The following is a 24,169-nucleotide window of genomic DNA, read 5'->3' as shown; positions in this document are numbered from 1 at the left end:
TCGTCATAGGTCCATGTTTTGCAGGCTACATGTCCCGAATTTGTTCTTGTTGGCGAACTGCGTTTTCATCTTGTAAGCACTTTATAAACCTATAATTTTGGAAGAAAGAGAATTATTAGGTGCTCATATAGAAAGGGTACAAATTTAATATCATGAGTAACAACAGTCATACAGAGGTCCTAGTTGTAAGTGCACGCCGATGAAGGCTCAATGTCCCTCATATCATTCGTCAAGTCACGCCATACCTGCCTATCTTACCCATCCATATCAGCCAAGCAGCTCACAAGATAAATTCATAGGCAGGCGCAATAGCAGCCTTCACCATTGACCTCCTCGTCTACCCACTCGACACGCTCAAAACACGATACCAAAGCCAGGACTACCTGGACACATACAAAAAGTCGGGTTCTTCCTCATCGGCCATAAAAAATGTACCAAAAGGTACATTCAGAGGTCTGTATCAGGGCGTCGGCAGTGTCATCATAGCAACTTTGCCAGCAGGTAAGTGAGAAGCGCATTGTTCCCTGACTTGCACAAGATTCAGTTGGGGAGAAAGACAGAGACTTGGCCCGGACCACACAGCGCAACCAAGAACTGACTTGGGATCCCGTCTCGAAAGCTGGTATCTTCTTTACCACATACGAATCGGCAAAATCAGGCTTCGCCAAGGCTCTCCCTGAGGGTGCCCCGAGCCCGCTCGTCCACGCGCTTGCGTCTGGGACCGCCGAGCTGGCCTCGTGCGCGGTTCTCACGCCTGCCGAGGTGATCAAGCAGAATGCCCAGATGATACGCAGCAATTCTGGGAGCAGTGGCGGTAGCACTAGCGGCAAAAGCACCTCCCTCCAGGCGTTCCGGATGCTACAGAGCGCCGAGGGCGGGGCGTGGCGCCGCCTGTGGACGGGCTACACTGCTCTGGCGGCTCGAAACCTTCCGTTCACGGCGATGCAGTTCCCCATGTTCGAGTACGTCCGGGCGACCATCTGGCGGCAACGAGACGACAGGCGCAGGTCGCGCAAGGAGGCCGGCGGCATCGAGGAGGGTCAAGGCCTGCTTGAGACAGGACTGGTCAACGGCTCCAGCGCTGCGCTGAGCGGGTCGGTTGCGGCAGTCCTGACGACGCCGACTGACGTTGTCAAGACGCGCATGATGCTGCTGGCTGGGGACCAAAAGTCCAGTGGTGGTGGTGGTGGTAGCAACAGCAGCAGTAGCAACAACGGTGGATTCCGAATAGCCAGGGACGTCTACCGGGAACTGGGAGTGCGTGGGCTGTTTCGCGGCGGTTTATTCCGAGCCGGGTGGACGGCACTTGGAAGCGGGTTGTACCTTGGAACCTACGAGGTTGCAAAGGTCTGGCTCAAAGGCGGCAAAGGTACAGACAAGGATGAAGGCGGTATATAAGAGTAGAAAAAAAGGCCCTTTTTCTCTGTCGGTGTGCCCGCAAGTAACTCTCTGCTTAAAAGTGGAAACCGGGAAAACAAGATTCTGTCAAGTTTAACTGCAGCATCGCACGGAGGCGGGCGACCTCGGTGTTGCATGGTAAATGGCGGAAAAAATCGAATAGAAGCGGCAGGGATATGAGATGATTGTCCAGGGGCGCCTAGCACCACAAAGAGAGAAAAAAAAAATCAAAAATCATGGAGTCCCCTTGTGAGCTGAGTAAAGGTGAGTTAAACGGCACGATATTGAGCCGCGGTAGTTAATGCGCGCCCGGCCACATACAAACGCTTGGCCAATTCGTGCGTGCATCTCGCTTAGATTTGATGATGAGCCAAATACCGTTGGGATGTAGGCCAAGATATGTCAGATATCCCGGTTGTGTGTTTTTGTTTAAATTCTTTTTATTCTTTTTCTTTTTCTTCTTTCCTTTCCTCTTTTACTAAATTGTGCATGTTATCTCTGAGGGACGAAAAGAATGGTGGTGTGGAATTGTTGCATTCGACTGCAGGGCTGTATTTCTTGTCATTTTGGAGGGTGACACTGGACAAGATAATGATATAAGGGATAGACAGAAAAAAAAGAGACAAGAAAACCACACATCGCGTACTTATCTGGGACTGCGAAAAACTTACTGGCTCTGGCGATCTGCAGCTCGCTTGTCTTGGCGAACCACACGTGCATCGGTAGCATTTGAAAGAAGATGTGCTGTAGATAGGTGAGATAGATGTTCGGCAAAGGGGGAGAAAAAAGGACAAAAGAAGGACGACGTACAGTACACAAGTTCGGATGAGCAAGAACCGATGGTACGACCAGCATCGATCTGCGGCCCGGTCTCCGGGCTGCTGCTCCGACCAGAAACAGATATTGCAGTCGCTAATACAGCCGGACGCCAGAGCCCAAAGCGGCGACTACAGGGGGACACGGGAGGGGATGGTCCGATCTGATTCGCCGGCAAGTCCACCCACAAACAAACAGTCCCTGCTAAATTTTGCCGTGTCTTGGAGGGGGAAGAGGAGGGTGAGTGATAGGCTATTTCTGAGCAGGCTTGCATGGGGGACAGCTTCTTGTCTTTTGTTCTGCATGGCATGTGTGTCCTTTCCCTTTCACCTCGACACACACCCCCTCCAGAAAGGAGGAAGAATTGGAACCCAGAACCGAAAAAAAAAAATTCTAGTTCTAGTTCTAGGTCCAAATACAACCCCCCCAGTTTAGTGGAGATAACTTGGATGCCAGTGCCTGAAACGTCAAGAGACCTAAAGATGGTTGTTTGTTTCGTCAAAGACGGTCAATTTCGACGTGATCGGCCATCTGCCTACCTTAGTCAGGTCGCAAAAAGCCCAGCGGGCAGGCCAACCGTTGCTTCGGAAATTGCGGGAAAAGTCCAAAGGAACAATTAAAAAAGACTCTTTGTCAGTTAGTCCCCCAATCGGGCATGGCATCAACGGTCGGCTAGATGGCGCGATTGTCCCATGTGTAACAGCACCACCATGCACCATAGACAAGACAGGGAGTGGCAATCCAAGCCGGGCATGGCGAAAAGGTGGAGTTTTTTTATTTTATTTATTATTTATTTTTTATTCCTTTTCTACCGCAAGGTGCATTCCTTTTTTTGTTCGCGCGTTGCTATCGTTCGCATTATGGCGCATGGTCGCAATTCTCCTGGCGAGGTACGCAAGATAACTGCCGCTAACGACGCGAATACCACCTTGACCATCTTGTTGGTTGGTCTCGAGCCGAAATGGCCTTATCACTTCCACCGCTCGTTTGTCTGCAACTTTGCATGACCACCCCTTCCTTTATAGGTACTGTACATACATCCACAGCCATCGGCTATCATATCACCCATGGCCGCACATCAACTGGGGAAGCACTTGGCAACATGGTCATATCCTGTACCGTGTATTTTAAGTAATGGGTCCACAGATGCATGACTTCCGGACAGCAGGAAGTTGATAGACAGAGGGTCGTCAAGGGTGACAAGTGTCTATGCTGCCATATCATATCTGTTTCCTATAAAACGACTCACGCTCGACTGTCTTCCTTCAAGACGACATTCGAACTTGCACGTTTCAGCTTTGACCAAAATATATGTCACAAGAGGACAACTTAGCCGCGAATCCAACCCATAACTTACCCATTCAACTTGGTTTATCACTGTTGCCGTAAAAACAATAAAAAAAACAACAAGTCTCCAAGCAGCATTCACGTCAAACTGTCTTACACAGTCACCCCGCTGCCATCGTCACTCGTCCAAGGAAATACTCTCTTCGACATCGTCCTGAACAAATTTCTTCCTGGCGCTAGAATATATACAACTTGTATAGAGCATCAGACATTTGCCTCGCTTGAGATCGATCTTCAACTTATCATTTCCGTGCCGCCATACCAATCATCCGGCACCCAAGAATCAGGGTCAGGCACATACATCATGCCTTCAGATCCATTTTGTATCAGTTTCGATGCCACATTCGACGGGCATTACGAGAAGATTTGCTCAAATGTCGAGGTTCAAGTAAGCGCCATCTCAACCCCTGAACGCCTCGAGACACCAGAAGACAGCGAGGACGACACCAGGTATTTGCTGGTATCGCCGTATACAGAGAAGCCACATCTGCTCGATCTCGACTCGGTCGATGTAGAGAACCAACTTTTAGCGCAGGCCTTGGTGTATATGAACAATGTCAGGGATGACTTCAGAACCGCCTCATACCAAGATAGCTTTAACTGGCATGAGATCATCCAACATCTTCGACGGCTCAACCAGCGCCAGGGCCATGATTGGAAAGAGACTTCTTTCTATATCGTGGCTTTTCGATCACAAATCAAACCCGACGCCGACTATTCCCACTTGGTAGAGCTCGACAGGTACGCTCACGCCGAGGCTACAGCAAGTGGAGGTTTCTTGAAGTAGGTTATTTTTCCTCCTGTTTTTGTTTTCCCTCCCCTTCTCTTGCAACTTTCATTTTGTGCAGCCACCCCTACATGGTACGGGCGAAAGCTAACATTCTCCAGGTACTGGTTTGGAGAGTATCCTGATGAACAGGGGCACAACCTGGCGACTTGCGTGTGGACATCAAGGCAACATGCCCGGCGCGGCAATGTCGGGCCTGCTCACCGCGAGGCCATGAAAGCAGCTTCGCTATACGCCTGGCACGAATTGGAGCGGTACGAACTGACCGTGCGCGCCGGGGTTGAGGGTTGGAGCTTAACACGGCTCGGTTGAGATTGGAAGTTGATGTGTGGAGAGGAGGGATGGAGGGGAACCTGAGTAATAGGAGGTAACCTTGAAGCGTGGCACCACTTGGCAGGCAGAGACCACACTAGTGCCATGCGAGTAACGACAAGGAGGGTGGTCTATAATTGATAGAGCAGCTAAAGGGTGGGAAATATGGAAAGTGACGATTTTCATCTTATTGTTTTGGGTATAGAAGGATAGGGAACAAAATTCAAACTTTGGATATCACTTGATATACAGCAACAGAATACCCGAATAATCCATACGATGTACTCTGTAGATCATCAGTCACGGAAGAAGAAGAAATGCTCAAAGTGACCAAGCATGGAACAATGGATTGAGCGTCTGGAAACCTTCCAGAGTTAGCGGTGAGACCCTTGGTAAATATAAAATGAGTACTCCTGAAGGGAGCAGCGGAAGTATCTTCCGAAAGAGAGAAACAAGCGCGAGGTACTGATCAGCACATGAAAGGAATAAGGACCTGATTAATCCGTACCGACCGTTGCTGAAAACGATTGAGGGGTAAGGTGAGGGCTCCAGGGGTGGAGTGCTTCTAGCACGGCAGCTGCTTGGTTTCTTAAGCTTCGCAGCTCAGTACCTTGCCCGGGTGGAAAGCGAGGCCATCAAAACCGCATCGTTGGAGCAAAAATCGGCCAAAAAAATGAAGATGACATGTCGTTGAAAACAAGATCCAGGGGTATATGAGGCTCTGCTACAAAGAAATATCAGTTATTGGTCATGACTCTAATATTAAACGAAAGCTTTGTGACCTCGAAAGCGTGGGGGACAGAGTGGGATGCTTGGTCACTTTTGCCTCTTCAGCTGTGAAATATTGACGGTCGGAGCGAAACTCCCTCCAGCTTTTCGCCCTTGAGGTGGGGTGAGCGGATCAAATCATCAAAGGTACCCCCACCCCGCACATGGCTGACCAGTCAGTCACTCCAGCAGTAGAGAGTGAGTTGCTCCCACTGCATTTCTGCCACTGAATCCCGCCTTCCCACAATTCGCACATTTCCGGTAGGCGAAAAGTCAGACGTCCTCCCACCAAAGTACTCTGCGCCCGGTTTAAACGACGACGACGACGACCACCCCGATCCCGAAACTGCACCGGAAATCGCCCAGATAGACACCCAGTCGACCGTATTTTCAAAGGACAAACAACCGAACAGGACCGCAACCATGGCGGACACTTTCAAGGAGTCGCCGATCAAGTCGGTGCAGGTGGAAGCACTGGTACGTGGCGCCCGCAATCAGAAAGTCATCTATGTAGGAGGGTTTGGCCCCACTGTGCAAGTCACTAAGAAATGCCTATGGTATGGCCTCTAGGTGGTGATGAAGATAGCCAAGCACTGCTCTTCGTCGTTCCCGACCATCGCGACCGGATCGATCGTTGGCATGGACAATGACACCCTCGTGGAGGTCACCAACTCGCTCAACTTCCCCACCGTTGACGTCGCCAACGTCGACAGCCACCAGAGCGAGCGCGATGCCTCAGCACAGGCCGCTGCCGCCCCCAGGTCCAAGGCGAACCTGATGTACCAGGCTGAGATGATCAAGCACTTGCGCGAGGTCAACGTTGACGCCAACTGCGTGGGCTGGTACACAAGCGCAACCATGGGCAACTTTGTCACAATGAGCTTCATCGAGAACCAGGCACACTACCAACGCGAAAACCCCAAGGCCATCGCTCTTGTCCACGACGTGAGCAGGAGTTCACAGGCATCTCTGTCCCTGCGCGCCTTCAGACTCTCTACTGCCTTTATGACGGCCCTCAAGGAGAACAAGTTTACCACCGAAAAGTACGAACTCTCCTGATTCAATACCGACCGATGCTGAGAGTTTGCGCTGACACACCAAATTTAACTGTACTATAGCCTCCAGAAGACTAAACTCACATACAAGGACATTCTCATTGAGATGCCCGTTGTCATTCACAACTCGCACCTCCTCACCACCTACCTACACCAGATTCCGTCAGCCCCTGCTGCCGGGTCGGAAACCACCATTCCTACATCTCTGGCAGCACTCCAGCGGGAGCCGGTCAACATTCCCCCATACCCTTCGATCGACTCTCTGGAGTTGTCGATTGACCCCTTCCTGGAGAAGACTTGCGATCTCCTGCTCGACAGCATAGAGGCGCACTACACGGACCTGAACAACCACCAGTACTACCAACGCCAGATGACCCGGGAGCAGGCCAAGATTACAGCGTGGCAAGCTAAGCGCAAGGCTGAGAATGCCGCGCGAGCTGCGGCGAAGCAGGAGCCGCTGCCAGATGATGAGTGGAAGAGGCTGTTCAAGCTGCCTCAGGAGCCCAGCAGGCTCGAGGGCATGCTGAACGCCAGGCAAGTTGAGCAGTACAGCAAACAGGTTGACGGATTCACGGCCAACGTCAGTGCAAAGATGTTTGCAGTTCGGGGGAGCCTTTTGACCGAGTAAAAAAAAACTCGCTAGGGAAATGATGTGAAAAAAGACTTATCTATCACGGCCTCGGACGACAGCCGTGCTTCTTCTAATGGATGTGCATATTGTATGGCGTTCAAGGGTTTATTAAGGGATTCTTCGTTGGTCAGGATGTGAACGGGACGGGGAACGCCGGATAGAAAGCGTGGCTGGTTTCGCGGCGTGCGATTGGTTTGTTTCTCGTGCTTTTAGAGAATCAAAGAGAGGGGCGGAAAACCCATGAATCGAGCAAGCCGTGGGTTTGAGTTCAAGGCAATCCAAAAGCCAGCCAAGCACGCCCACCTGTAGTCCTACCTGGCGATGCTGCGACCGGCCGGAGCATGGTTTTTCCCCTGCGGCACAGCGCAAATTCTTTACGAGTCTGAAGGCATCACAGGCGGAATTCAACGCCGAGTCCCCAGTGGAGTGGCGCAAACATCAAGTTCGGATTCGGTGGTTTCGGGCTTCTCTTAACATCTGGTCTTTCTACCGGGGCACGGACTGGGTTGTGCGGGTTACTACTTGTTCTAGATCGGATTTTTATCATTCTAGATCAGTACCTCTGGCCAAGTTTGGCATGGTTGGCTGTGGCATCTAGGTTTTCATAAATATAAACACATTCAGAACTCCGAATAAAGTTGCCAGGCGCACCGAAGACCTGACTCTGGTCCCAATTCTGGGTCCAACTTCGGGTTCATGAACGGTTTGGACACCCTTCACGCAGCTGCCGAAACCTGTGAGGGGTCATGGAGGGGCACTCTTCTTAATTGGGCAAGGTGCAAGCTCGATCTGCTTCACCGCGAGCTGTTGGGCAAAATTGCCCCACGTAGTGGAGGGGACCCTACTTTGGAAATTCGAGCTCCTCCCGCTTGTCAGCTTTTTTTTTTTCCTTCTTAAAAGCTTGTTGTCCGCCTCCCATCTGTTCATCCTTTTATGATTTGGACAGCTTCTCTCCTTCATTGAACCGATTTTTTTTTCACTCCGTGCAAAGGTACGTGCTCACCAAGCCCAAAATCTTTGCAATCGAATACCCCAGATTGCGAACAGGGAACATCTTGCGGGGTAGATTAAACAGCATTACAAGCTCTTTGAAACTCACATACTTCATAATCTTGTCTAGCAGTCCTTTTATCTTTTTATCCCCAACTCTCAGGTTCTTTGTAAGTTGACCATCGCTCCGATCAATCAATCATCCGTCCTGGAGGAGGATACGAAGCTGACTGGTAGCGCTCATCTAGTCTCACAATGGCTGCCCCCGCACACAAGTTCAAGGTCGCCGACCTCTCTCTTGCCGCCTTCGGCCGCAAGGAGATCGAGCTGGCTGAGAACGAGATGCCTGGTCTGATGCAGACCCGTGAGAAGTACGCTGCCGACCAGCCCCTCAAGGGCGCCCGTATCGCCGGTTGCTTGCACATGACCATCCAGACTGCTGTCCTTATCGAGACCCTGACTGCGCTGGGCGCCGAGGTCACCTGGACTTCATGCAACATCTTCTCCACCCAGGACCACGCCGCTGCTGCCATCGCCGCCGCCGGTGTCCCCGTCTTTGCCTGGAAGGGCGAGACTGAGGAGGAGTACAACTGGTGCTTGGAGCAGCAGCTCCTGGCCTTCAAGGATGGCAAGAAGCTGAACCTGATTCTCGACGACGGTGGTGACCTTACCCACCTCGTCCACGACAAGTACCCCGAGATGCTGGCTGACTGCTACGGTGTCTCGGAGGAGACCACCACTGGTGTCCACCACCTCTACAAGATGCTCAAGGAGGGCAAGCTTCTGGTCCCTGCCATCAACGTCAACGACTCGGTCACCAAGTCCAAGTTCGACAACCTTTACGGCTGCCGTGAGTCGCTTGTTGACGGTATCAAGCGTGCCACCGATGTCATGATTGCTGGCAAGATTGCCGTTGTCGCTGGTTACGGTGACGTCGGCAAGGGCTGCGCCATGGCCCTCCACGGCATGGGTGCTCGCGTCATCGTTACTGAGATCGACCCCATCAACGCCCTCCAGGCTGCCATGGCCGGTTTCCAGGTCACTACCATGGAGAAGGCTGCCTCTGTCGGTCAGATCTTCGTCACCACCACTGGTTGCCGTGACATCCTGGTCGGCAAGCACTTCGAGGCTATGCCCAACGACGCCATCGTCTGCAACATTGGCCACTTCGACATTGAGATCGACGTCGCCTGGCTCAAGGCCAACGCCAAGAGCGTCCAGAACATCAAGCCCCAGGTCGACCGCTTCCTGATGGCCAACGGCCGTCACATCATCCTCCTGGCTGAGGGTCGTCTGGTCAACTTGGGCTGTGCCACTGGCCACTCTTCGTTCGTCATGTCCTGCTCCTTTACCAACCAGGTTCTGGCCCAGATCATGCTGTACAAGAACAACGACGCCGCCTTCGGTCAGAAGTACGTCGAGTTTGCCAAGTCGGGCAAGCTTGAGAAGAAGGTCTACGTGCTGCCCAAGATCCTCGACGAGGAGGTCGCCAAGCTGCACCTGGCCCACTGCAACGTCGAGCTTTCGACCCTTACCCCCGTCCAGGCCGAGTACCTCAGCCTGCCGGCCGAGGGTCCTTACAAGCCCGAGCACTACCGCTACTAAGCGTGTCCGTGTAACCTCATTCCGGCGACACATGGCGTGCTCGTCGCGAGGTTAAACCGGATACCCCTGTGCCGGTCTATCTACGCCGGCCGGACGCTACTAATTCAACAACTAAGCTATACGGGTAACGAGAGCAATGGGATTTTTTAATGCATTTTTTTATGGTTCGTACATTGGGGACATATACTACCGGAATCAAGGTGGGAAAACAGGCAGGCAACTGAACCATCTTTTCAACAAAAGTTCGGCGTTGGCAGCATGATGATGATATCCCCACCATTCCTTACGGACGAATTTTCTGTGTTTAACCAAAGGAAAGGCGTTCTTTTTTTTGTCCACTTGGTACGGGTTTTTGTTTTGTTTTATGTCTAGGTTACGCCAACCCACAGGAAAGGGTGGCAAATGGCATGCATGCCAGTATTTAGGTGGTGAATGGCCCATTCAACCAGGCCACGGATATAGACAAAAAGAGATTTGGCATAACTGTGATCCATTTGAGCCTCGGCATGTGACTTGGCACTTGTGACGAAGTATGGGATGAATGCTTGCATATGGTGCCCTCTGCGACGTGAGTAGGGGATGAGATCATTTGAACGCCGGGCCCAGGCAAAACTGATCGAGTAAGCACATGCGTGAACTCTTGCACCAAGTAATCAGTTCCAACCGGTTTAAGCGCTAGTGAGTTCATATCATCTGGCCGTACTGCTTCAGATGGGTTAAAGCAAACTTTAAAACAAGAGTAATCAAAAAGTCAAGCCACTCTGCTCCGGAACGCCAGTGACTAGTTGACCCTTCTCGAGGGCAGCAACGACGTTGGATATGGCAACTTCCTCCATCTTTGTCTGGGTCTCCTCGGTGTAGGTTCCCATGTGCGGCACCAGCAGACATCGGTGGTTGGCCAACAGGCCCGGGTGGACCTTGGGCTCCTCCTCGTAGACGTCGAGCCCGGCCGAGGCGACACGGCCCGAGTCCAGCGCCGCCACGAGCGCCGCCTCGTCCATGACGGCGCCGCGGGCCGTGTTGACCACCACAACGCCCGTCTTCATCTTGGCGAACTCGGCGTGGGATATCGTGTGGCGGGTTTTGGGCTGTTTGTTGTAGGGAGAAAAGACTTTTAGTACTTTCTCTCTGTAATGACTTGCAGCTTGTACCTCAAAGCCTCGACTTACGTTCAACGGCAAGTTCAAACTCAGCACGTCGCTGGTGACAAGCAGCGTGTCGAAGTCGACATACTCGGCGCCGCAGTCCGCCTCCAGCTCGGCCGACAACCTGGTCCGGTTGTAGTACCGAATCTTCATGCCAAACACGGCCGCCTTCTTGGCCATGTTCCTACCGATGCCGCCCATGCCCAGGATACCCAGCACCTTGCCGCGGGGATCATGCCCCAGCGCCGGCGCAGGCTTGCCGATCCACTCGCCGTTGCGGCAGCTCTGCATCCCGGGGCCGAAATTGCGCAGCGCGCCCAGCATGAGAAAGATGCCGGCGTCGGCGGTGGCGTCGTCGACGGCCGAGGGCGTGTTGCTGACGCGCACGCCCGCCGCCGTGCAGGCGGCCACGTCGATCTGGTCGTAGCCGGCGCCGTTGTGGCAGATGAAGCGAAGCGTGGGTGGCAGCGCGGCCAGCAGCTCGGCGTCGATGCGGCCCGTCGTCCGGCCGCTGACAAAGGTGCGGTACGCGGCCACGACGCCCGCGAATGCGCCCGATGCGCACTCGGCGAGGAAGGATGCGCGGTCCGTCGAGGTCGGGGTGACGATGTCGGCCTTTGCTGAGAGTTTGGACCAGGCTTCGTCTGCGCTGGCGATAGGGTGGAGGGGGCGTCGTGTTAGTCTTGAAGCAAGGGGGTTCGGGAGGGTCGGGGCTTCAAGGTGAAGGGTAATATGGGTGGATTGAGCTGAGCCATATGACATTTCTCATGGAATATATTTCCCATGAGATCGATGACCCGACCCAGTCGTAAGGTGGATGGATACCGCGCTCTTACTGATCGATTGTCCCCAAAAGCAGCACTTTGGGCCGCGTCCCTGTAGATTCACCCGCCATTTTGGGAAAGTAACTTGGTGGTATGAGTTCAGAGACCGAGTAATCAGCCAAGGATGCGGCTTCCCTACCTCTCCACATTGGTTAGTATTATTGATTTTGTTTGTTGCAGTCCATCAAAACAATGTCAGCTCTGCACTTACTGTATCAGCTCAACCGCAGCGATGTGTGCGCGGGTTGTTTGCGCTACCTTGGGCCTGTGTTGACTCAGTGAACAATGATTCTTCTTGGGCCTGTTTCGTTTTTGTAATTTCCGTCACTAAATTTGGTCGAAAAAGGTAAACAGTAAAATTAAACACTCTACCGTTCCGGGGTATCACCTAACAAACAAACACATATAAACGTCGTCTTTACTCGGAGTCATTGGTGGCTTCCAGTCTGGGCAGGTCCCTGTAGAAGAACCCAGGTACCATAGATCCAGTCTGCGGTGTTCTTCCCGCCCCCGCCGGTCGTGGGCTCCGGGGCCGGAGTCATCCATCACCTTTGCCCACCCCACTTTGAAGAACTGGCTCTTCTCCGAATTGGCTCGCTCCGAGTCCGCGAATTTGTACATGCGAAACATCCAACTCATGACAATCTGCCCTCCAACGCCTTGCTACCGCTCACAATAACAAATTCCAGTCTAACTGCAGATAGGCTGCGTCGTGGGCTTATCAACGGGGTTTGGCGGGTTGGGGTTGGATTCCCCACACCCTCTGAGGGTGCCGAAGGCAGTGTCGTCGACAGCATCTTTGAAAGCCGCGCCGCAGTTGGGGTCACTGCATTATCATTGATTTTGGTCGAGGTCAGCTTTTGTTTTCTACCTCCTTTCCTTTTGCACATGCCACACCCCGACAAGTGCGACGAGGGGGAAAAAAAAGTCCACACTTTCTTACCTTTCACCGCCGCTCGCATTGTTGAAGAAGGAGCACATATCGTGAGAGAAGCAGTCCTGCGTGTAAGCGTTGCCCAGAGAGGATCCGCTGCAGCCGGCACCACATCGGCCGTTGCACGAATAGCTGAAGGAGCCGCGCACGACTTTGTTAGCAAAAGACCAATTTTCTTCTTCCTTTCTTCTCTTGCCGAGAATACAAGGTTCGGGGAGGGGACCGTGGGGATCCGACTCACTCTCCCGTGCCGGCTGGATTGGTTCCAAAGTTACTCCCCACAACGCCCGTAAAGGTGCACGTCTGCCCGGCGGCGTTTTTCCATGTGGCCGTTGCGTTATCTCCAATCTTGAGACACGTGATGGATCGCTTCTGGAGCTCGGGAGCCGGTCCGGCGAGGACCGCAAGCGGGCAAAGTGCCAGCAGACAAGATATCAAAGGCAGCATGGCTTATCTTGTTTAACCTTTGGGAAATACGAGAAGAAAATGAAATGAAAAGGAATAGTAGGAACAGCCGAAGAACTCACGCCCCTAAGTAGCCACCTTTGGGTTGATTATGATCGTCGACTTCGTGGGGAAGAGGGAAACCCGCAATGTTGTATATTTATATATTTAGACCTGCCTGCGAGTCGTATTATCTGACAGACGATCGACATAAAAGACACGGAGTACCCTCTCCAGACGAGCTACTACCACGGCGCGACCCGACTCAGGATGGCAAAAGAGGGTGCCCTCGAGTCAGCAAAACAGCTTAAACAGATCCACGAGCAACCCGTAGCGTGTCTCAGTACACGCGTACAATGGATAATCAATCAAACCTGCCAGAAAAAGGACCCTGACAGATCCACAAAGGAAGGAAGCTTGTCAAAATGGAAATCTGGGGTTCGTTCGTGCCAAATTTTTCTGCAATGGCGCAAAAAGTCGTCATCGGCAAACGGGCCAGTAATGGCAGCTGCCCGGAGTAATTGACGGAGAAACCTGCCAGGGGGCGCCGGCGACGACGGAACGTAGTCCTCCTGCTCGGGCTGTCGGGTTAACGCATGTCGTTTGTTGGAAACAGCCCAGAAGTCTCGAGATATGAGTACATTTCAACAAAGCAATATGTCATCGTCTTCGGTGTTGACAGGCTTAGCACTGGTATGGAAGATGTATAAAGTCAGTTAGTTCAAGCCAGGCAGTGCCAAGAAGGTCTAACTCTGCGACTGGAAGCATCGGTAAAGCGATGTGCCTCGATCTTGCCCTCCTTGGAGTCTTGAAGCTTTTGCTCGTTGCCGAAACATGCAAGTTACCGGGCTGTGCAGAGAAAAGCAGCTGCACAACACGTCGTCTTGGTCTAGGCAAAACCTTACAAGACATGTCTCCGTCAGAGACTAACATTCTTGACATTAGATAGGGGCCAAGAGTACACACGCACCTAGACTATCTAGTACTAGGATTCCAGATGTTCCTTTAGTAGTTGCTGGAATGAGCCCAACTAGTGGGTGTTGATGATTGACGAAGATTTTGTCTCACGAGTATGTGTCCATGAGCAGTCTTGCCAGAAATATTTGTTTGGAAAAGAGGTGCGGAGCAGTTATGATGGCAGAATTATTGATTTCTTTTCTTGCTCCAGCACATATCTTACAGCGCCATACGCGCACCCCTCTTAGCATTCGCCGAAGCCCAGCTATTTTTGGTATGAATATTTAAAGAGAAGAGAAAAAAAGAAAAGGAAAAAAAATAGACCAAACAAAATGTAATGAGAATATAAGAAACTTTTTATACATTGGTATATAAACAAATAGGTATATAGCATATTGCAAAAAGATGCAAAGCCAATTTGAATGAAAAACAAAAGGTCATAAAGCGTTGATTGGGAGGGTAGGATGCGATTAATGAACTAAGTGTGATTCAGGCAGATGCTTTAAGGATGATGCAAATGTAATCATGATGCCGAAGGTGATGGATTATGATGATGTTGGCCGGTTTGTTGATGAGGAGAAACGGTGTGCAAGTAATAATAAGATTGATTTTTTCTTCTTTTCTTTCTCTCTCTTCTGTCCGGAATGACCCCAGTTCACGATGGCCTGCGGACAATGTTAACCCCAGGAGCGATAAACGCCTTTATGGCCAGCTCCGCGAGCCGCCTGACAACGTTTGTGGTACCTCCCGAGGTCCGCGCTTCATCTTTGATGAACTGCGCCGCCACAGCGAGCCTGTTACGCTGGTCACCCTCGTCGAGATGCTGCGGCAGCGAGCTCTCGAACCCAGGGGGAAACTTGGGCGCCAACTCACGGAGGACACGTATAGAATAGCACACGTCCCGATTCTCGCGGCCGTCCAACAGGTTCCGGATGCGCGATATGGCGGCGTCGCGCTGTTGCACTACGCTGGGTGCCTCACCGACCCGCAGGGACTCGGCCAGATAATACCAAAATTCAAACTCCCTGATCCTGTGAGGGTCGCCCTTGCGCGGCGGTGGAACGCAAGGGTTGATGTTGAGGTAGGTGCCAGAAAGAAGCGTCTCAAACACGTGCAGCCGGTTGCGCACCTCAGCGCCGTTGTCCTGAGGGAGAGGATCATCGCCCGCGGGATTAGTTGCCGCAGGTATGGTATATGCGAGAGTGGCGAGCCCCCAAACCACGCGGGTCTCTATGGCGCCTGCTGCAGCCACCTGTGTCGCATCCGTGTTCTTCTTGGTCTGGTTAAGAGCATCCAGGAAGCTTGCAAGAAGGTTTACCGCATTTGAGTTCTTTGTCAGGATGGTACTTGGGTTCGTACCCTCCGGCTTGAAGTTGTACCAGTGCGTCTCGAAAAAAGACGCAAGGCCAGGCACGTAAATCTCGTAGTAGATCTTGAGAATCTCGTCAAGAGTTTCTCTTCCTGCCGGATTCTGAGGAGGTGGCGGCGGGGGCCCTGCAAGGGCGCAGAGCTCATCGACCTTCATAACCTTTGCCTGGGTACTAGTGTGAGTCAATGCTGCCCCCTCGGGTTCGGCTTCCGACATGACGCAGGTAACGGGGAAAAAGAATGACGGCAGTAAGAGCAGTAGAAATGCGAGCAGCAGCAGCAGCAGCAGCAAACAACAAAACGAAACAACGCGGCAACAGAGACAACAACTGCAAATTAGGGCAAGCGAAGAGGCGGACACGAGTTGTAAAACGCAGGGCTGCCGGCTCTGTAGTGTCCAGGGTGGCTCATATTGTTTGGGTTTGTGTTGCTGCTGTGTTGATGATGGTGGTTGTTGTGGCTGTGCTGGTGGTGGTGCTGGTGGTGCTGGTGATGATGGATGGCCGAAGATGCCGTACCTGTGTCGAGAGCGGGGTCAATGCCGCCCGAGTAATCAATGCTATTCGAGGACGACAATGCAACAGGGGCCGAGGCGGAAGAGGCCGACGAGGGGTTGGGGTCGTAGTGGTGACCTTGTGGCGGCGTCGGTGCGGGCGCGTAGTTACTGGGCACCACGGGCGCGGGCAGATGGTTGCTATAAGGGCTCAAGCTGGGGGAGCCGGTAGAAGGAGCTGTGCCAGTGATCGAGCCTGGAGCTGAACCCGGAACAGGGCCTGTACCTGTTGTGGCTTGCGGAGGAAGGGATGCTGGTTGGATGGTTGACGGCCCTGGCGGGGTTGTCACGTTGGTAAATAGCGGGTCGTACCCGGCACATTCCCGCTTGGATTTTTTACAGTTGTTGCAGGTCGGATGCGTCTCGTCGCACTGAAAACCACGGAAGGTAAAATAATGGTTAGCATGTCGTGTTGCCTGTCAGGTGTAGTGCAAAGAAACACTTGTGTGTCACGGGAAGTTCATCCGTAGTCAAGAAGGACAACCATAATTTCGTTTTATGTTATGCCTTTTTTCTTTTCTTCGATGTGTCATTTCTTTGGGCATAGGGCGGGCGGGGTTCGCGGGGCTTGGAAGTGTGTTGCATGGATTTCATGTCTCGACTTTGCTTGAAGATTTGCTCGTTCAAGCAAAATTGCCGCTCGCTTTGCCGCATGTCTAGTACTAACAAGCGAGCCTCTAGCGACTTTCAAGCGAGAAAAAGAAAATCGTCCAAAAGTATATAATAGACGACCGCTTGCTTTGGACAGGCACCCGAAAAAGATGCCCCTCTAGAGCTTGCAAATCTTTTGCACTTTTAGAGTACACTTTCAAACGTCCCAACGACCGATTGCAACCCTTGTCGCTTCGGCCGACAAAAATCCAAACTTGGGATGAAGGGCAAGGGTAAGGGTAGGTAGAGAAGAAAAGAAACCCGGATTTTGTTTCAAGGTGAGAGTTTTTGACGTACCTTTATTCTGCGTTTCCTACAGGTCAAGCAGCCTGTTTTTGTTCGCCTCTTAATCTCCTGTACAAAACGCACGGCGCAATGGCCTGGTTGTTAGCACAATGGGCTTTGTTTCTCTCGCTTTTCACTTTTGATTTTACACCCCCAGAAAGGAAATAACCAAGGCCCGACCAAACATCTGCCTTCTACGACTAGCCTTCGCTCGCTAGAAAGACTAAAAACAGCAACCGTTATACCAAAATGCCGTACCTTTTTGTTACGACCCCCGCTCATTTGTATCCGCGGATCTGTCAAGGGCAAAGCAAAGCGCAGATCCGGCCCCATGCCATACGGGTTCATCATATGCTGCGCATAATATGCCGTAGGGATCGGAGCATGGGTCATTGACATGGCGTGTTGTGGATGTTGATGGTGTTGTTGTTGTTGCTGCTGCTGGTGTTGCAAAGGTGCGAGGCTCCTCATGCTCGGCAACGCCATTGCGTGATTCGGAGGCAACGGTTGTTGTCCGGCTCGATAAGGGTCCATCGGGGGTTGAGTCGTTATAGGTGAGTAACCATAGGGGCCCGAGGGCATGGGAGCTTGCGAGTAGGTTGGTTGGTGCTGCTCGGGGTAGCTGACATGCTGGCGGGGGTGGCCAACCGGCGGAGGAGGTCCGTTCGACATTGGTTCCGGCGAGACTGAGGACGCGACGCCTGCGGTCCTGTTGGTGAGCGAGATGGGTGGGTTGGATGCCGTACTGCTGCGGCGGATGGGTTCAACCTTGACGATCCCAGCCTGTTCTTCCCCAGCTGAAGCAGCTTGTGACTCGGAATGTGGCGACACACGGCAGTCTGCTTTGCGTTCAGGAATATTGGAGTGGTCTGCAGCGGCAGATACACCCGAGGGATAAGTAGAGGTGGTCGAGACCACTGACACGGTTGACACTGCACCTTTCAAGTCTTTGCGGTCTTCTGCAGGCGACGAGACTCGGCTACTGCCAGTGTCCGCGGCGGAGACGGCTGGTGTAGGTCTGCCAACCAACGATGCGTGAGCTTGGCAGTGATGCAGCAGCGCGGCTTGATCCAGCTCTTCTTGCTTCAGCTCGTGTCTTTGCGCATCCGGTGTACCTTGTAGTACTTGATGCTGTGGCGGGGAAAGCCTTCTCTGCGTCAGCTGCTGCTGCTGCTGCTGCTCCGACTCCAAGGCCTTTTCTGGCTCTCTCTCCAGCTTCGGTTCATCCTTGACGGGAGGAGACGCAGCGGTATATAGGGAAGGTTGTAACATTGTGGTCTGCGGAGCGGTTTTATTTAATTGGGGACTTTATTTGATGGAGCCAAGATTCCACAGACAAGGGGGGGTACGCGACCGTGGGCCGGGTTCCCTACGAGGGACGACGAAAGAGGCATACGTCGTGGGAAGAGGGAGGAGGAGGGAGGTGTGGTGTCTGGCCTGGCTAGCTGGCTATCCGTTTGTGTCTGGCCTGGCTAGCTGGCTATCCGTTTGTGTCTGGCCCTCAGTAGTATCAGGTGCAGAAAAGAGAGGGAACAAAAGGGTGTGCGTATTGCGGAAGCGGGTTGGCCTGGTGGTTCTCTGTTCCTGGGTGTGTCTCTTTCTGCAGCACTCCACTGCAAGTCGAGGTGGCCCAGCCCGCCAGCCAGGCCCAGCCAGCAGGGAGGGTCGCTGCAGACGACAACTGCACAGGGATGGATACCAGGGGGGTTAATTGGGGGTGCCCAGGGTGGTGTGGCTCTTTACTCAAATTCTGAATGGTTCAATCTCAGCCGGTAGCAACCCAGCAATCAATCGTCTCTGTGCGCTTTCTCCTTTCTGCCTGTGCTCGATGCAATGCGCAGGGCAATCAAGCAATGCACCGAGAGATTGGAATCCAGAAAGTTACTGTGACGAAATGCCTGGGGAGCCACCCCTCGAATGGACGCTTGCCTTATTTTGCCTGCAAGGGTCCTTTATTACTGTACGTGAATTATTCGGGGCGAATCTTCTTGACAATTTGTTATCACGTTCGTCATCTGTGGAATTTCACTCATTAATCGTCTTTTTTTTTCCTACATATTTTATCTTATTTTATTTTTTTCTTTCTTTTTTGGCCCCTCATTCCACCTTTTCTTCCCCTCGTAAACGTCCAGCCATCCATTCATTTGACGCGAAAGGATCCATCGTGAAAAATTTCTCCCCTGACTTGGGGGTTAAAAATGGTACAAGAAGGTGCCTCCTGACTGGGTCCTCGGCTGTTTATGTGACGATGGTGACTAGAGACAGTCAAATTCCGTGCAGCAAAACGAAAGGAAAAAAAAAGTGCACAAGCGTTTTGTTTCCAACTGCAGTCTAGTTCCATACCATCAGCCCCTTGAGATCCAGTTGTACAAAAATAAGGGAGGGGGCGCAGAATCACTTTGGACAACTCAACCCTCTTGGGTCGTTTGATGCACATTGCGCAATAAAAAAGGGCTGTGCGCATCGGTCTTTGCTGTCTTGTCCACTACTTGGGCTGTTTTATCCGCGGGGTGCACATATCCATTAGCTCACAGTACCTACCTAACGCGGTCTAGGTAAGCTTGCTATGGAAGGTAGAGAGGTAAGGTATTGAGGTAATACAATATGTGGTAACCTAAGGTACCTGAAGTTGATATCCCTCCGGCCCCGCTATAAAGACGTTGGAGCTACCACGTACAGACGCGGACCCGTCCGAATTAAGTAGGATTAGCTCCTGATAGCTGCTTCTGTCAAGTCGGGTCGCCAGGCGCTAGTGGGGTCCTGCAGATGTCTTGGCGCTGTTTCTTTCGTAAGACTTGAGATTTTTGAGTGCAGCCCGACCTTGGGCCGGCTCCAGTATCCATCTTTGCCGAGCCATTAACAGAGAAGCGCCGTGGGACAGGGCAGATAAACGCCCATTTTTTCTGGCTTTTTTCTTTGTTTTCTTCTTTCTTTCTTGTCCCTATGTAAGGAGAGAAATGACAAGGGCATATTCACTCTACGTACCCTCCTCCGCGGATGATATCTCAATAAAGGGTGGGGCCGTTGCAATTCGTAACTCACGAGACGGAAAAGGGGCTTGGAAGGGGGCGCGTGTCGGTCTTTTTGTCAGGGGTTTGCTGGGGAGTATCGAATTTTTTGTTTTGCTTGTCAATTGTCAGTGGCGGTGTCAGTCAGTGCCAATGTCAAAGTGTTTAAATCCAAGGCTCAATAACGGCTGCAGAAAAGGGTGGATACTAACGAGGATAAACGCAGCATTACTGCATGTAGTTGAATAAGGAAGACTGAGTTTATTTACTTTTCATTATTCCCCTACTATAAGAACCCTCTCACTATTATCCACTGGAGTCGTTCGTCAAAAGCGGGATGATTGATGATCAATAAGATGGGTATTACAAAAATACAAAAATGCTAATTCACCACAATGACCCCTGAGACCCCAGCGAAAGCGATCGAAATGGGACGGAATAACAATTAACAGCGTACAAGTATATGGCAGAATTAAACCGCGCAGGTGCAATACTTTACTTCTGCGTGGTCGATCATAAACCATTCTCGTAAGACACCAGGGGTTGACTCGGGACACGGTGGTGAAAAATTTGGGTACAAGACAGAGAGGGAAAAAAAAAAAAAAAAAAAGGTTGTTGGGTAACTTGGGTACGAATATGGGGCATTATGCGTAACGAAATGCTTGGTTTTAGCGCGCGTCTGCGCACACACGCTCATGCTGCTAGCCTGGTTTGTGAATCAGTCAGCGATGAGCCTCAATGATTTACATCCCCAAAAATAATTTCCCAAGGGCCCTCACGAACCAGATGTAATAACAATCTGGCAACCGGTCTGGCTAAGTAATATCATGTCTGTCCACATTCAAGGACACAGAAGGACACAGTCGCCATGGCATTCTCGCGTGGCGCGCATGGTGCACTTTACTTCACAGTGGTAAAGTTTGGTTGGTACCTGACCCGGGCGTGGGTTATGACCAGGTAAGAAGCAAGGAATTGTCTTATTTGGTTACCTTCGGTGGGCAAGCTAAGGCAGGAAGGGTAAGCAAGCAAGACAAGGTATCCATTGGTAAAAGAATATGGTGTCAACGGCCATCAACCCAATCGAACCGAATCCCGTGTCGCCCACCATTTGCGACATAATAGCCCTTACCTTGCTGGGGACGGGTTGACGGGTACTTGCCTTAGGTTAAGGTATTATCCTCTTTTCTTGGGTAGCACTTGCCGCGATCCCATTACTACAGCCCATCGCAGCTACCCAAAGCGAGTGACGGTTGGTCGACCCCGATCACTCTCACGCAAGCAAGGCAAGTGAGTGTTACCTCGAGCGCCTACCTTGCCTCCACTATTTTGGCTTGTATGCCATAATAATACAATTCAGTAAGGCGGTTGAATCTGTTTCTATTCGGCTTTATCTTTTGGTGTAAAAAAAGATTTCGTTGTTTCCGAATTTTGTCTCCATATCTACCCAAGTTGCCAAGCTACCTTACAGTGCCCTCTCTTGCCTTTTCAGTTGCTGCGCCTGTCGGTTTTGCCACACGGTATGGCCCATGCGTTTTCGGCATAATCATTCAACTTAAGCCCCCTTGTCCAAGAAACGATCATGGGGAAAAAAAGCTGAACGAACCTCCAAAGACCTCTCCCCGTTTCCTCATTCTGAACGCATGAATTTGGGAAATACGCCGCCCACAAGCCACTTTCCCGTAGATCATGAATATTCCACCTCGCCCCGATAATCCATGTACGTTTGTTAATTTTTTTCTCCCCTCTTTTATTATTCCTGCCGAAATGACAAGGGTATCCATCCCGACTCGGAGAGGGGATGGATGCTGCTGCTCCTCCCCATGACGGCCTCTTCCGGTCGGAAGCGCTTCTCTTTCCAGGTCTATACCTGCGGCCCACGAAAGCAGAAAAAAGACCAGACCAGACCCAGCCAGACTACAAGCCAGGATGATTATTGGCGTGGTCAAAGCGTTCCCCGGCTGTGCCCCGAAGGCTGCCTAGGTCTTGTATGAAAGAGTCATTTTATTTTATTTTCTTATTTCTCTGTTATAACATTTCCCGGAGAAAGAAGCACAGACTCAAGACTCTAGACGGCGGCATATCTCAGGCTGATAACGGCTCCGTGCCTGCCGAATCCCGATACAGTATGTAGAGCATCCTCCCTATCTACAAAAGAGGTCCACATTGCGAACTTTGAAAATGTCTATCCACTTCGCAGGGTCTTGAAGAAATTGCTGATTCTAGTCTTGACATGGACTACCAAACCTGGAGACGTGTCTGTCGAAGGAGTCCGGGTGCGGATATCCACCTGAGGTTGGTTTTGCAGAGCGAATCAGACTTGGAGTTGACGTGGTGTGGCATCCACCATGCCGACAGTCCTCGCCGAGACGAGGGCCATGGTAACTAGGTAGGTAAGGTAGGTAAGGTAGGTACTGATGGCTTGTGTTCCATCGATGCGCATGCATACGGCCCAAGGCGGTCATTGCCTTTGTTGCATAAGAAGCTCCCCCTGATGTATTGGATGATCGGAGTGCATTGGATTGCGGACCGGCGCGCCTGTTGGAGCATCCAAGGTGCCAGTCAGTTGCTCAGCCAGGCAGGTCACTCGGCTTCCTGCTGCCATGGCATAACCCCAAGGTCTCAATAATCGCAGGCCCACAGCGTGGTTGTTTGCAGGTAGGTCCTTTGAAGAAGGCAACTTTGGTCAGTCTGCAAGCCCCTACTGTAGATCAACCCCATGATTGACACGTCACTTATTTATGTTGCATTGTCATTATTGAGTTTTCAGGGCAACCGACCTAGAGTTGGCCGTCAGCATGCGACCCAGGGTCAGTGGTGCTGTGACAGGTTGGTTGCCCAGAGTGAAGTATGTTCTGGCAATCTAGCTACTGCAGGCCCACGCTTGTTTGCCGCGGCATCGCGATTGACAGCTACCCGTACTATGACCCGATATCTTGCAATGACGATGCACCGCAGAACTCACTGACTGACCACCGTCACTAAGTTCTCCGGTATCCCATCGCGGCAAGCGCACATGCGTGTGATATCGGCAAATCTAGCACCAGCGGAAAGTAATCCTTTTTCGCCTGTTCTACTCTCCGCAGTAGTCTGTCCGCCTTGGTCGGATTCCCCAGCCCACCATTATCTACTCGCGTATTTTATTTACCCCAGACGATGGCATAATCCGACATGTGAACCCTATTGAAGCGAACGACCCTTGATTTGAGCGCGTTGCGGTCCTTTTGCATTTTCTAGGGCAAAGGACATCATTTTTCGCGAAACCTTGTTGTTTCTTGACTAAGTGGCTTCCAAGCTGGACTAGCCGTGGTCAATTCTTAAACTTCCATGACTGCCTGTGTGCCAAAGTTTCTCGTCAGTTCCCGATTGGTCACTGGGTTTGTTATTGGAACATTTGGGTGTTGTGTTGGTCTCCCTTTCCGATTTCAGCCGTAAATACCGCTCGACAGATCTTGGCCACAGGCTGTACTGAAATTCTAGGTAATGTTCAGAGCAAGCCACAGTATCAAACTCGAGATTTCCACGGACACAGCTCAACTCAAGGCTGAAGGATCCCGATTGTACCCTTCCTCACATTTGATGTATCACCGCTGTGAGGGAACATCACTTATTTTTCAGAACAACCGTGGTCGAGGCCTCCTTCCGTTGCACAAGAAGACCATTTGCAGGATTGTTGGTCTATTATTTCCAAATCAAGAATTTCCCCTTGTCGGATGAATAACACATGGCAATCTACTGCCGCTGTGGCTCAAGTTCTAACCCTAGACAGCCGATGAAATCGCCGCTCGCACGACCACAGTAAACTAAACATCTTCATGCACTGCAGCCCGCAAATAGCGGCCCGATAAAAGTCCCAACATTAGTGTCCTGGGCATGTATACCGCGCTCTCGAGGTAGTCACATCGATTCGGGACAGCCACAGCACAGCACAGCCTAGCCCAGTCCAAGATACTCCAGGGTGTACAATGATAATCGGTTTGCCCACAACGGCTGCATGAGATCTGCAGCGGGGTGGACGCAGCCCAGGGCGGGTTCATCTTCAGACGACATGTCTAACTTAACCGGTTGCTGTACGAGCGGGAAAGGATGGCTCAGGTTGTATGTCTGTCTTCCTGTCTGTCTGTCATGCGTAGCCAGGAAAAAGAAAATGGCAAAGAAAAGATGGAGGTCAAGAAAAACAACTCAAAAAAAAAAAAAAAAAAAAAAACCTTCCTCATCATGGTGGGCATGTACTCCCGGAATAGCCCCTGTGGTAAGCAACACGAAGATATCTACGAACACCATACCGGGTTCG

At 51.6% G+C, this 24,169-nt stretch overlaps 9 protein-coding genes across 9 annotated transcripts; 4 read left to right on the top strand and 5 right to left on the bottom strand.

The window, feature by feature from the left end:
- Positions 1-38: 38 nt before the first annotated feature.
- On the top strand, positions 39-2,112 carry MGG_05158 (uncharacterized protein). Its single transcript, XM_003712645.1, has 3 exons — positions 39-185; positions 300-501; positions 620-2,112. The coding sequence occupies exons 1-3, from the start codon at positions 153-155 to the stop codon at positions 1,396-1,398; spliced, it is 1,014 nt and encodes a 337-aa protein (XP_003712693.1). The 5' UTR covers positions 39-152; the 3' UTR covers positions 1,399-2,112.
- Positions 2,066-2,538, bottom strand: MGG_16877 (uncharacterized protein; the record flags this gene model as incomplete). Its single annotated transcript, XM_003712644.1, has 2 exons — positions 2,209-2,538; positions 2,066-2,142 (listed from the first exon to the last, which is right to left on the bottom strand). The coding sequence occupies exons 1-2, from the start codon at positions 2,522-2,524 to the stop codon at positions 2,066-2,068; spliced, it is 393 nt and encodes a 130-aa protein (XP_003712692.1). The 5' UTR covers positions 2,525-2,538.
- A 1,327-nt stretch (positions 2,539-3,865) lies between these two features.
- Positions 3,866-4,901, top strand: MGG_05157 (uncharacterized protein; the record flags this gene model as incomplete). Its single annotated transcript, XM_003712643.1, has 2 exons — positions 3,866-4,344; positions 4,450-4,901. The coding sequence occupies 2 exons, from the start codon at positions 3,866-3,868 to the stop codon at positions 4,658-4,660; spliced, it is 690 nt and encodes a 229-aa protein (XP_003712691.1). The 3' UTR covers positions 4,661-4,901.
- A 725-nt stretch (positions 4,902-5,626) lies between these two features.
- MGG_05156 (eukaryotic translation initiation factor 3 subunit H) lies at positions 5,627-7,751 on the top strand. Its single transcript, XM_003712642.1, has 3 exons — positions 5,627-5,905; positions 5,999-6,471; positions 6,547-7,751. Exons 1-3 carry the CDS (start codon positions 5,852-5,854, stop codon positions 7,109-7,111), a joined length of 1,092 nt encoding a protein of 363 aa, XP_003712690.1. The 5' UTR covers positions 5,627-5,851; the 3' UTR covers positions 7,112-7,751.
- A 240-nt stretch (positions 7,752-7,991) lies between these two features.
- MGG_05155 (adenosylhomocysteinase) lies at positions 7,992-10,216 on the top strand. Its single transcript, XM_003712641.1, has 3 exons — positions 7,992-8,105; positions 8,238-8,274; positions 8,353-10,216. The coding sequence occupies exon 3, from the start codon at positions 8,360-8,362 to the stop codon at positions 9,707-9,709; it is 1,350 nt and encodes a 449-aa protein (XP_003712689.1). The 5' UTR covers positions 7,992-8,105; positions 8,238-8,274; positions 8,353-8,359; the 3' UTR covers positions 9,710-10,216.
- Positions 9,701-12,172, bottom strand: MGG_12929 (glyoxylate reductase). The gene is made up of 4 exons (XM_003712640.1): positions 11,890-12,172; positions 11,691-11,813; positions 10,879-11,503; positions 9,701-10,797 (listed from the first exon to the last, which is right to left on the bottom strand). Exons 2-4 carry the CDS (start codon positions 11,747-11,749, stop codon positions 10,453-10,455), a joined length of 1,029 nt encoding a protein of 342 aa, XP_003712688.1. The 5' UTR covers positions 11,750-11,813; positions 11,890-12,172; the 3' UTR covers positions 9,701-10,452.
- A 3-nt stretch (positions 12,173-12,175) lies between these two features.
- Positions 12,176-13,059, bottom strand: MGG_12930 (uncharacterized protein; the record flags this gene model as incomplete). The annotated part of the gene is made up of 3 exons (XM_003712639.1): positions 12,176-12,504; positions 12,622-12,744; positions 12,854-13,059. The coding sequence occupies 3 exons, from the start codon at positions 13,057-13,059 to the stop codon at positions 12,369-12,371; spliced, it is 465 nt and encodes a 154-aa protein (XP_003712687.1). The 3' UTR covers positions 12,176-12,368.
- Positions 13,060-13,753: 694 nt separating this feature from the next.
- On the bottom strand, positions 13,754-18,353 carry MGG_05153 (uncharacterized protein). The gene is made up of 3 exons (XM_003712638.1): positions 17,129-18,353; positions 16,883-16,939; positions 13,754-16,305 (listed from the first exon to the last, which is right to left on the bottom strand). Exons 1-3 carry the CDS (start codon positions 18,140-18,142, stop codon positions 15,718-15,720), a joined length of 1,659 nt encoding a protein of 552 aa, XP_003712686.1. The 5' UTR covers positions 18,143-18,353; the 3' UTR covers positions 13,754-15,717.
- A 4,429-nt stretch (positions 18,354-22,782) lies between these two features.
- Positions 22,783-23,105, bottom strand: MGG_16876 (uncharacterized protein; the record flags this gene model as incomplete). The annotated part of the gene is made up of 2 exons (XM_003712637.1): positions 22,783-22,943; positions 23,024-23,105. The coding sequence occupies 2 exons, from the start codon at positions 23,103-23,105 to the stop codon at positions 22,837-22,839; spliced, it is 189 nt and encodes a 62-aa protein (XP_003712685.1). The 3' UTR covers positions 22,783-22,836.
- Positions 23,106-24,169: the final 1,064 nt, after the last annotated feature.

The sequence above is a fragment of the Pyricularia oryzae genome, chromosome 3, assembly GCF_000002495.2.
Source record: "Pyricularia oryzae 70-15 chromosome 3, whole genome shotgun sequence".
In the NCBI taxonomy this organism is placed as follows: domain Eukaryota; kingdom Fungi; phylum Ascomycota; class Sordariomycetes; order Magnaporthales; family Pyriculariaceae; genus Pyricularia; species Pyricularia oryzae.
The sequence above is the reverse complement of the archived record's forward strand: the minus strand, read 5'-3'. Positions and strand labels throughout refer to the sequence as shown.